The 11,293-nt window shown below is 44.5% G+C and overlaps 1 protein-coding gene across 1 annotated transcript in view; it reads left to right on the forward strand.

The window, feature by feature from the left end:
* LOC308686558 (dual specificity protein phosphatase 16-like) overlaps positions 1-10,949 on the forward strand; it is a 12,125-nt gene extending 1,176 nt beyond the window's left edge. Inside the window, exons 2-7 of the mRNA XM_081394994.1 lie at positions 980-2,002; positions 2,362-2,497; positions 2,792-2,961; positions 6,143-6,302; positions 6,934-7,057; positions 9,993-10,949. Of these exons, the coding sequence (XP_081251120.1) occupies positions 1,781-2,002; positions 2,362-2,497; positions 2,792-2,961; positions 6,143-6,302; positions 6,934-7,057; positions 9,993-10,767 (1,587 nt within the window). The 5' untranslated portion in view covers positions 980-1,780 and the 3' untranslated portion in view covers positions 10,768-10,949. The remainder of the gene's footprint in view (positions 1-979; positions 2,003-2,361; positions 2,498-2,791; positions 2,962-6,142; positions 6,303-6,933; positions 7,058-9,992) is intronic.
* Positions 10,950-11,293: the final 344 nt, after the last annotated feature.

Genomic DNA, 11,293 nt, shown 5'->3' on the forward strand with positions numbered 1-11,293 from the left:
AGATTGATTGACAGCGGACTGATTGACAGCAGATTGAGATTGATTGACAGCGGATTGATTGACAGCGGATTGAGATTGATTGACAGTGGATTGATTGCCAGCGGATTGATTGACAGCTCGTTCTCTTCTCCTGGTTTAGCAGAGCCTCTCGCTGGTCGGTTCAGCTGTGGTCGGGACTCTCGCTGTGAAGAACTCGTCATGTTCTGGAGGAATCGAGAATTTCCCCTCATAAAACCAACATATTCTCGTCACTCGCTTTCATTTCCACAAACGCATGATTGGAAAGAGCAGCCGGTTAGATCAGGATCTGCGTGACCTTTGACCTCACAGTCGTCTAATGTAGTCAGCTTTATCTCTGAGGCGCTTCTGATATATAATAGCAGATCGTGTCAGAGTCAGACTCCACTGCTTGTGCATTAGGAGGATGAAGCTCAGAGACTGAGAGAAGTGTGTGTGTGTGTGTGTGTGTGTGTGTGTGTGTGTGTGACGGGTCGAAGTCCTCTGTGACTGTGATCTCTATCAGCTGTTCACCTTCGCTCAGCAGAAACACACAGCACACACACTCATTCATCTCGGCCTTCAGACACACACACACACGCACTCGCACACACACACACACACACACACACACACACGCACTCGCACACACACACACACACACACACACACACACACACACGCACGCACACACACACACACACACACACACCTCGTACTGGAGACCGTTCGGGACACTAACAACAGAACAACATCGGCAGCCAATCAGAGTCCAGGATCACGGAGCCGTGTGTTGTGTTGTGTGTGTTGTGTTGTCCGTCATGATGATGATGAGCTTCCACTGTTCCTCTGCATGGACACATGACTGGGAATGGCAGATCGTCATGCGTTTATATAAAACATAATCTTGAATCGTGTGTGTGTGTGTGTGTGTGTGTGTGTGTGTGTGTGTGTGTGTGTGTGTGTGTGTGTGTGTCTGCAGGAGCTCTGGATGATGAAGAGCAGCGGAGATGATCGAGGAGCAGGAGCTCCATCTTTATAGAGACACTGTGATCATGTGAAAGACTCACACACACATACACACACTCAAAGTCACACACACTCAAAGTCACACACACACACACACACACACACACACACACACACACACACATACACACACTCACATACACACACTCACATACACACACTCAAAGTCACACTCTCACACATACACACTCAAAGTCACACACACTCAAAGTCACACACACACATACACACACTCACATACACACACTCAAAGTCACACTCTCACACATACACACTCAGTCACACACACACACACACACACACACACACACACACACAAATACACACACACTCACATACACACACTCAAAGTCACACTCTCACACATACACACTCAAAGTCACACACACTCAAAGTCACACACACACATACACACACTCACATACACACACTCAAAGTCACACTCTCACACATACACACTCAAAGTCACACACACACACACAAATACACACACACTCAAAGTCACACATACACACACACACTCACACACACACACACACACACACACACACACACACACTCACTCACACAAACTCAAACACACACTCATACTCTCTCTCTCTCTCACACACACACACATTCACTCACTCACACGCACACACTAGTTTCCTCTAGCTCTGTTTGTTCGCCTGCCGAACGCCATCAGCGTGACATCATCATCATCATCATCTTCATCATGTGTCCGCTGCTCTCCTGAGCCCGAGGGAGTGTGGGCATGTGTGAGCGTGTGTGTGTGCTGGGGCCCGAGGCGCTGGTGGCGCTGCTGGAGGGCGATCTGGACCGGGTTCTGCTGATCGACTGCCGGCCGTTCCTGGAGTTCAACACGGGTCACATCATGGAGGCCGTCAACGTGCACGGGTCCAAACTGATGAAGAGGAGACTCATGCAGGACAAGATCCAGATCAGCGAACTCCTGATGCACTGCGCCAAGAGGAAGGTGATCACACACACACACACACTGCACCGAGAGGAAAGTGATCACACACACACACACACACTACGCCGAGAGGAAGGTGATCACACAGATGTAATATCAATCTCTGGCGTCTCCAGAATGTGTGTGTGAAATTTCAGCTCAAAATAAATTCCTCAGATCATTTATTATATCTTGTCAAATTTGCCCCTTTTTTGGTGTGAGTAAAAACGTGCCGCTTTTGTGTGTGTGTCGCTTTAAATGCAAATGAGCTTTAGCTCCGCCTCCGTTCAGAAGAGGGCGGAGTCTTTACTCGAGCTTCAGAAACAGTATTGATCAGGGACTGAAACACTGAGTGTGTGTGTGTGTGTGTGTAATTTCAGCTGGAGCTCCAGGGTCAAGAGGTCGTGGTGTATGACCAGGGCTCGTCTGACCCCGCCTCCCTGTCACATGATGCCTTTCTCAGTGTCCTATTGGCCAAGCTGGAGAAGAGCTTCCCATCAGTCCACCTGCTCTCAGGTTACAGTCACATGACACGCCGAACACTTACATTCACACAGACACACACACACACACAAACACTCACTCACTCACACACACACACAGACACACACACAACCACACAGACACAAACACAAACACACACACATATACACACATACACACACTCACTCACACACACACACACACACACACACACACACACACACACACACACACAAACACTCACTCACTCTTACACACACACACACACCTCTCTCTGCTGGTGTTTTCCGAGGCTCAGTGTGTGTGTGTGTGTGTGTGCGTGTGCAGGAGGATTCTCCGGGTTCTGGCGTCTGTTCCCGGGTCTGTGTGAAGGGAAGTCTGCGCTGGTGCCGTCCTGTGTGTCTCAGCCGAGTCTGACTCTCCCCGTGACCAACCCGAACCCGACCCGCATCCTAACACACCTGTACCTGGGCTGCCAGAGGGACGTGCTCAACCAGGTGAGTGTGTGTGTGTGTGTGTGTGTGTGTGTGTAAGTTAGGGCTGTCACTTTTGCATATGCATTCGAACATGACGTGAAATATCCATAATTGAACTATAAATAAACTATCCGGTTTTTAAAGTGCCATGTGTAGCACATTTTTTACAGTCTGTGATTAGACCGTTTGTTTTTTATTTTATTGTTTGCCATCTCATCCAGTAGCGGCCGCTCTAACCGTATTGTAGCGTAGGCCCATGACCAGATCAAGCGATTAATAGCCAATAGCCACCCTGTTTTGAAAATGGAAGATAACGCACAGAACGCCTGAGCGGACAATTACGACCCCAACTCATCTAAAAAGTAGTGTCTGGAAATATTTTGGGTTCTAGTACTGTGAAGTACCGTATTTCCCGGATTATATATCAAAATTAATTCATACTGACTGACATAAACCAAGAGATACATTACCGTCTACAGCCGCGAGAGCACAGATGCTGTAGCCAACCCTGAAAAACTGTTAACTGAAACATTAACCTAAAGACAACTGAGAAAGCCTGAACACAAACACAATGCCCCCAAAAAGAGAAATAATCTCCATGTTTGCGGTGCTGATGCGGTGCTGATGCGGTGCTGATGCGGTGCTGATGCGGTCATGTAACACGTAAGGGTGGCGCTGCCAATAAAGCTCCTAAAAGCTGTCACAACGAACCGGCAAAAGTACTGATTATGAATGTGTCAAATATAGCAGGAGACATTTTAACTGTTTACTAATAAACCAGTGTTTTCTGTGTCAGTGTCGGCTGCAAAGATGAAGTTGACGATGCGGACTCGTGATCTTCAGTAGTGAACGCGCCAGAGAGAAATGCACGTCATACGGACTACACAAGCAGAGAACTGTCTGTTTACTTTCGTTTTCTTTCGTTTTGAATTGTTCTGTTTAAAAGTAGACATTTCAAGCTTTCTATAGATGTCTCAGGTCTGTGAGGTTAGCATAACCTTATACGCTGAGTTTCGGTTCATTGATGAGACGAGCTCCAGTTCACGCGCCGGCGCCTCCGTGTCGTGATTATCTATTGTCTGCTATATTTACTTCTTATTTATTAAATCCAGGCAATTGGTTGAAACTGAAATGAAACATTGATTAAAATTAAGATACAATTAATACAAAACGAAATTCACTTTAAAGACAGGCTTTGTGCGTTCTGTTCGAGGTCGCTGGTGAAAGTTTTAAAGCCGTCTTTAGTGCCGCTTTCAGAGCGCTCACGTCCGTAACGGAGAACTGCACCGTCCGTAACATTGTTTTTTTGTGTGAAATAAATTTCTAAATAAATGCGACTTATAGTCCAGTGCGACTTATATATGTTTTTTTCCTCTTCATGACGCATTTTTTGACTGATGCGACTTATAGTCCGGAAAATATGGTAACCGTTAAAGATAAGGTAGTTTGCCGAATTTGCAAAAAACGGTTTACTTACGCATCCTCGACATCCAATCTTCGCGCTCACCTGTCGAGTTACCATCCAGATGAGGCAGCGGAGTCAGAGACAGCAGAGCCAGAGCATCGCCAGGCGTCCAGCATCGTATCACTGCATACTTTCCTGCACAAGCAGTCGGCACCTTTCTTTCTGTGTAACGTTAGCCTAATTTTGTGATTGGCTAAGCAGAGTGCACACTGGCACTTCATATAGATTAAGCTGATAACCTGCTGTTTCAGACATTAAGTCAAAAATAATTTTTCAGACAGGCTATGGCTTGAGTCCTGTTTATGACTGTCAGACTGTTAATACATTTGTGATTGAATCCGTTACGGTGTTTTTTTGGGGGGGTATTCAAATATATTGCTTGATATTTGATACCCATTCGAATTAGATTTTTTTCAAAAGTGACAGCCCTAATGTGAGTGTGAGAGAGTGTCTGAGTGTGTGTGTGTGTGTGTGTGTGTGTGTGTGTGTGTGTGTGTGAGAGAGAGTGTGTCTGAGTGTGTGTGTGTGAGAGAGTGTGTCTGAGTGTGTGTGTGTGTGTGTGTGTGTGTGTGAGAGAGAGTGTGTCTGAGTGTGTGTGTGTGTGAGAGAGTGTGTCTGAGTGTGTGTGTGTGTGTGTGTGTGTGTGTGTGTGTGTGTGTCAGTGTGTCTGAGTGTGTGTGTGTGTGAGAGAGAGTGTGTCTGAGTGTGTGTGTGAGAGAGTGTGTCTGAGTGTGTGTGTGTGTGTGTGTGTGTGTGTGTGTGTGTGTGTGTGTGTGTGTGTGTGTGAGAGAGAGTGTGTCTGAGTGTGTGTGTGTGTGTGAGAGAGTGTGTCTGAGTGTGTGTGTGTGTGTGTGTGTGTGTGTGTGTGTGTGTGTGAGAGAGAGTGTGTCTGAGTGTGTGTGTGTGTGTGTGTGTGAGAGAGTGTGTCTGAGTGTGTGTGTGTGTGTGTGTGTGTGTGTGTGTGTGTGTGTCAGTGTGTCTGAGTGTGTGTGTGAGAGAGAGTGTGTCTGAGTGTGTGTGTGAGAGAGTGTGTCTGAGTGTGTGTGTGTGTGTCAGTGTGTCTGAGTGTGTGTGTGTGTGTGTGTGTGTGTGTGTGTGTGAGAGAGAGTGTGTCTGAGTGTGTGTGTGAGAGAGTGTGTCTGAGTGTGTGTGTGTGTGTGTGTGTGTGTCAGTGTGTCTGAGTGTGTGTGTGTGTGTGTGTGTGTGTGTGAGAGAGAGTGTGTCTGAGTGTGTGTGCAGATCAGAACACCCGCTGATGTGTGTGTCTGAGTGTGTGTGTGTGTGTGTGTGTGTGTGAGAGAGAGAGAGAGTGTGTCTGAGTGTGTGTGCAGATCAGAACACCCGCTGATGTGTGTGTGTGTGTGTGTGTGTGTGTGTGTGTGTGTGTGTGTGAGAGAGAGAGTGTGTCTGAGTGTGTGTGCAGATCAGAACACCCGCTGATGTGTGTGTGTGTGTGTGTGTGTGTGTGTGTGTGTGTGTGTGTGTGTGTGTGTGTGTGAGAGAGAGAGAGAGAGTGTGTCTGAGTGTGTGTGCAGATCAGAACACCCGCTGATGTGTGTGTGTGTGTGTGTGTGTGTGTGTGTGTGTGTGTGTGTGTGTGTGTAAGAGAGAGAGTGTGTCTGAGTGTGTGTGCAGATCAGAACACCCGCTGATGTGTGTGTGAGAGTGTGTCTGAGTGTGTGTGCAGATCAGAACACCCGCTGATGTGTGTGTGTGTGTGTGTGTGTGTTCCCGCAGGAGCTCATGCAGCAGAACAATATCGCGTACGTGTTGAACGCCAGCAACACCTGCCCTAAACCCGACTTCATCCCCGACACACACTTCCTGCGCGTGCCGGTCAACGACAGCTTCTGCGAGAAGATCCTGCCCTGGCTCGACCGATCCGTGGAGTTCATAGGTCAGACAGGGTCACATGACATCAGCGCATGTCAACACTGGTTCCGTTCATTTTTCCCACAGAATCACAACATTAACAAAAAAATATAAAATTAAAAAAGACAGATACAAGACTGTACTAAACTATGAAATATTAAAAAAAAAATGTTTTGTTAAATTTTACATTTTATTTACATTTTAATATTTCACATATTTTTTATACTTATTAAATTAAATATAAAAAATTTAATTTGTATATATTTTTTGTTTGTTTTATTATTTATTTTATTTCACTTAATTGTAATACTTATTTAAATTACATATTAACTAAATTAAACTGATTTAATTTAAATTATTTAATTTAATTAAATTTATTATATAAATTTTTTGTGAATTATTCAAATTAAATTAAAATATTATATATATATATATATATATATATACACATATATATATTATATTGAGACTGCAAGCTCTATTATGGGTAATGTAGTTTTTCAACACAAATTCGGCCGTTAAACATTAATTTTTTGAAAATAAGTTGCAATAATGCGGGCCGACAGCTTCAGCATAACCCATCGATTAACACCCTCTGAACTCACAGTGTGTCTTTGAAGGTTTGTGAGTTTTGATCAGTGTGTGTTTCCTGTCAGAGAAAGCCAAGGCCAGTAACGCCCGAGTCCTGGTTCACTGTCTGGCGGGAATCTCGCGCTCGGCAACCATCGCCATCGCCTACATCATGAAGAGGATGGACATGTCATTAGATGAAGCGTACAGGTAACAACAGATCATGTGACCATCCTTCTTCTCTGACCCTTTATTAGTGTGTCCCTAACGACACCATACGATTCCAGCGACGAGCATGTTTGTCTGTCGACACCAGACGTGACCAAATCAATCCAAACTCAGCCAATCAGAAGAGAGTGTGGGCGGAGTCTCTCTGCAAACTCACTACACTCGCAACCAAATCAAGCGAAAATCTCAGCCAATCAGAAGAGAGTGTGGGCGGAGTCTCTCTGCAAGCTCACTGCACATGCTTTCAGTTCACTAAATAAAGCACATAAGCAGTACCTGAGATTATCATTGTCATAGTGTGTGTGTTGTTGTTCAGCCATGACCGTTGCGTATCGTTGTCACAGCTGGTTAAGACAAAAACTCTGATTAACAGGAAAAGATGCTTTTTAAGGGCCGTTCACACACAAGACGATTACTGTAACGATAATGATAAAGATATAGTCACACCACAACTAGTGCTGGGACACGATTCATCACATCCAAAATAAAAGTGTGTGTTTACATAATATATGTGTGTGTACTGTGTATAATTATTTTGTATATATAATATACACACATGCATGTGTATATATCTAAAATAATTTTTTATTTATATATATTTATGTTAAAGCCACACCGCGGAACTTTTGCGGGCGCTAGGGGCACTAGACCTGGAACTTTCACGTCTAGCGCCCCTAGAGGCCACAAGCGCCGCAGCACTGTCGCAAAAGTCTAGAAGACAGTATATCAGAGCCTATGGTCACGTGACGGCCGTAAAGCGATACGTTCTCCAGGTCACATGACCTGTTCAACGACGGTCCGTCTCCTCCAAACTTACATAGGCGGTATTTCAAGAGGGCAGCCCCGCTCGGAGCATTAATAGTGTCAAACGCTGTATATTGGCCTGAAGAATCATTTAAAATAACTCGTATGCGTCAACTCTTTAGGTCACAAAGTCCACGGTGTGGCTTTAATATATATATAATATAAATTATATATAAATATACAAACAGTATATACATGCAGATATTTATTAAAATATATACATGCATGTGTGTGGATTTATATATACAAAATAATTTAAAGAGTTATGAAGAGTTATGAAGGGTTATGAATGGTTATGAAGGGTTTGAAGAGTTATGAATGGTTATGAAGACTTATGAAGAATTATGAAGGGTTATGAAGAGTTATGAATGGTTATGAAGAGTTATGAAGGGTTATGAAGACTTATGAAGAATTATGAAGGGTTATGAAGAGTTATGAATGGTTATGAAGAGTTATGAAGAGTTATGAAGGGTTATGAAGGGTTATGAATGGTTATGAAGGGTTATGAAGAGGTTTGAAGAATTATGAAGGGTTATGAAGAGTTATGAATGGTTATGAAGAGTTATGAAGGGTTATGAAGAGTTATGAAGGGTTATGAAGAGTTATGAAGAGTTATGAAGGGTTATGAATGGTTATGAAGGGTTATGAAGAGGTTTGAAGAATTATGAAGGGTTATGAAGACTTATGAAGAATTATGAAGGGTTATGAAGAGTTATGAAGAGTTATGAAGGGTTATGAATGGTTATGAAGGGTTATGAAGAGGTTTGAAGAATTATGAAGGGTTATGAAGAGTTATGAATGGTTATGAAGAGTTATGAAGGGTTATGAAGAGTTATGAAGGGTTATGAAGAGTTATGAAGAGTTATGAAGGGTTATGAGGAGATATGAAGAGTTATGAAGGGTTATGAGGAGATATGAAGAGTTATGAAGGGTTATGAAGAGTTATGAATGGTTATGAAGGGTTATGAAGTGTTTTGAAGAGTTATGAAGAGTTATGAAGGGTTATGAGGAGATATGAAGAGTTATGAAGGGTTATGAAGAGTTATGAATTGTTATGAAGGGTTATGAAGTGTTATGAGGGGTTATGAAGAGTTATGAAGAGTCATGAAAGGTTATGAAGGGTTATGAAGAGTTATGAAGGGTTATGAAGAGTTATGCAGGGTTATGAAGGGTTATGAAGAGGTTTGAAGAATTATGAAGGGTTATGAAGAGTTATGAATGGTTATGAAGAGTTATGAAGGGTTATGAAGAGTTATGAAGGGTTATGAAGAGTTATGAAGAGTTATGAAGGGTTATGAATGGTTATGAAGGGTTATGAAGAGGTTTGAAGAATTATGAAGGGTTATGAAGACTTATGAAGAATTATGAAGGGTTATGAAGAGTTATGAATGGTTATGAAGAGTTATGAAGAGTTATGAAGGGTTACGAATGGTTATGAAGGGTTATGAAGAGGTTTGAAGAATTATGAAGGGTTATGAAGACTTATGAAGAATTATGAAGGGTTATGAAGAGTTATGAATGGTTATGAAGAGTTATGAAGAGTTATGAAGGGTTATGAATGGTTATGAAGGGTTATGAAGAGGTTTGAAGAATTATGAAGAGTTATGAATGGTTATGAAGAGTTATGAAGGGTTATGAAGAGTTATGAAGGGTTATGAGGAGATATGAAGAGTTATGAAGGGTTATGAAGAGTTATGAATGGTTATGAAGGGTTATGAAGTGTTATGAAGGGTTATGAAGAGTTATGAAGAGTTATGAAGGGTTATGAAGGGTTATGAAGAGTTATGAAGGGTTATGAAGAGTTATGAAGGGTTATGAAGGGTTATGAAGAGTTATGAAGGGTTATGAAGAGTTATGAAGGGTTATGAAGAGTTATGAAGGGTTATGAAGGGTTATGAAGAGTTATGAAGGGTTATGAAGAGTTATGAAGGGTTATGAAGAGTTATGAAGGGTTATGAAGGGTTATGAAGAGTTATGAAGGGTTATGAAGAGTTATGAAGGGTTATGAAGGGTTATGAAGAGTTATGAAGGGTTATGAAGGGTTATGAAGGGTTATGACCGGGCCTCTATGATGTGTTCGACTCGCTGTGACGTGTGATCTCGCCTCTCACAGGTTTGTGAAGGAGAAACGACCGACCATCTCCCCGAACTTCAACTTCCTGGGTCAGTTGCTGGACTTCGAGAAGAAGCTGAGGAGCGAGAGAGTCAGGCCGAGAGCGGGTGTGTGTGACGAGCAGAAGTGTGTGTCGGAGGAGCCCGGCGTCTCCGAGGAGCATCTGCTGACCCGAGCGCTCTGCGGTCTGACGCTGGGAGAGGACCTGAAGGAGAGCAGCCGACCCAAACGCTCCTTCTCCCTCGACATCACGACCTACAGCGAGTCTGGAGCAACCCTTCCCTGCCAGTTCTCTCCGGTGCAGGAGCTTTCAGAACAAAACACCCCGGAGCAGAGTCCGGGCGGGAATGTGTGTGTGCCGCTGGACGGGAGTGTGTGTGTGCCGCGGGACGGGAGTGTGTGTGTGCAGCTCCAGCGCAGCGAGAGCATGGATGAATCCCCGTCAGCCCCAACACACTCCGCTCTGCTGAAGGGATGGCACTCGGACCTGGTGCTCGGCGGCTGGTTCCTCTCGGACTCGGCCCGGTTCTGCTCCGGCTCGGCTCTGGGTCGGGAGCCGGTCAGGAGACGCGGGCGGTCAGGAGAATCCCGAGACTCCCGGGACTCCCGGAGGAGCTGGCACGAGGAGAGCAGCTTCGAGAAGCAGCTGAAGCGCAGGAGCTGCCAGATGGAGTTCGGAGACGGCGGGTCCGAGACTCGACCCGGAGAAGAACTGGGAACGACCGGCACACAGGCCAGCTTCTCTGGCAGCATGGAGATCATACAGGTTTCCTGAGGACTGAAGTCACTCAGTGTCGACCAAGCGGAAGCCTTCTCTCTCTCTCTACACTGAGTGATTAAACTGCAGTTCATGGACTGGCCACTAGAGGCCGGCTGCAGAAGAGACTCAGTCCCATAGACTCGCATGTTAAAACGCTCAACTTTACAGCAGAATAAAACATGTTTACAGTCTAACGCAAAAAGTGGTTTTGATCTATAAAGATAATTTTGCTCTTCATGACGACTGTGGGGCGGGTGAATATTTTTATAACTCATCCATTTAAATTATATTAAGCCTTAAAGTTCTGCATAATTAAAGGCGTGGCCACTTGAGTGACAGGTGGATTGCCGCTGATGTCACTGCTAGCCGTTTCTCTGCTGTCTGTTAGCGTCACGTCACCTCAGCTAATCCGCCTCGCTGCACATGTTCGTTTATCTGGGAGTGACGCTGCCAAGATGGCGACGGCCGGCTCCGCCCACTTCGGGGTTCAGAAGGTCTCTTCAGAAACACTACGGGTGACACACACACACTACGCCCAGTG

The sequence above is a fragment of the Scardinius erythrophthalmus genome (genome assembly GCF_964197995.2).
Source record: "Scardinius erythrophthalmus genome assembly, contig: HAP1_SCAFFOLD_426, whole genome shotgun sequence".
Classification (NCBI taxonomy): Eukaryota; Metazoa; Chordata; class Actinopteri; order Cypriniformes; family Leuciscidae; genus Scardinius; species Scardinius erythrophthalmus.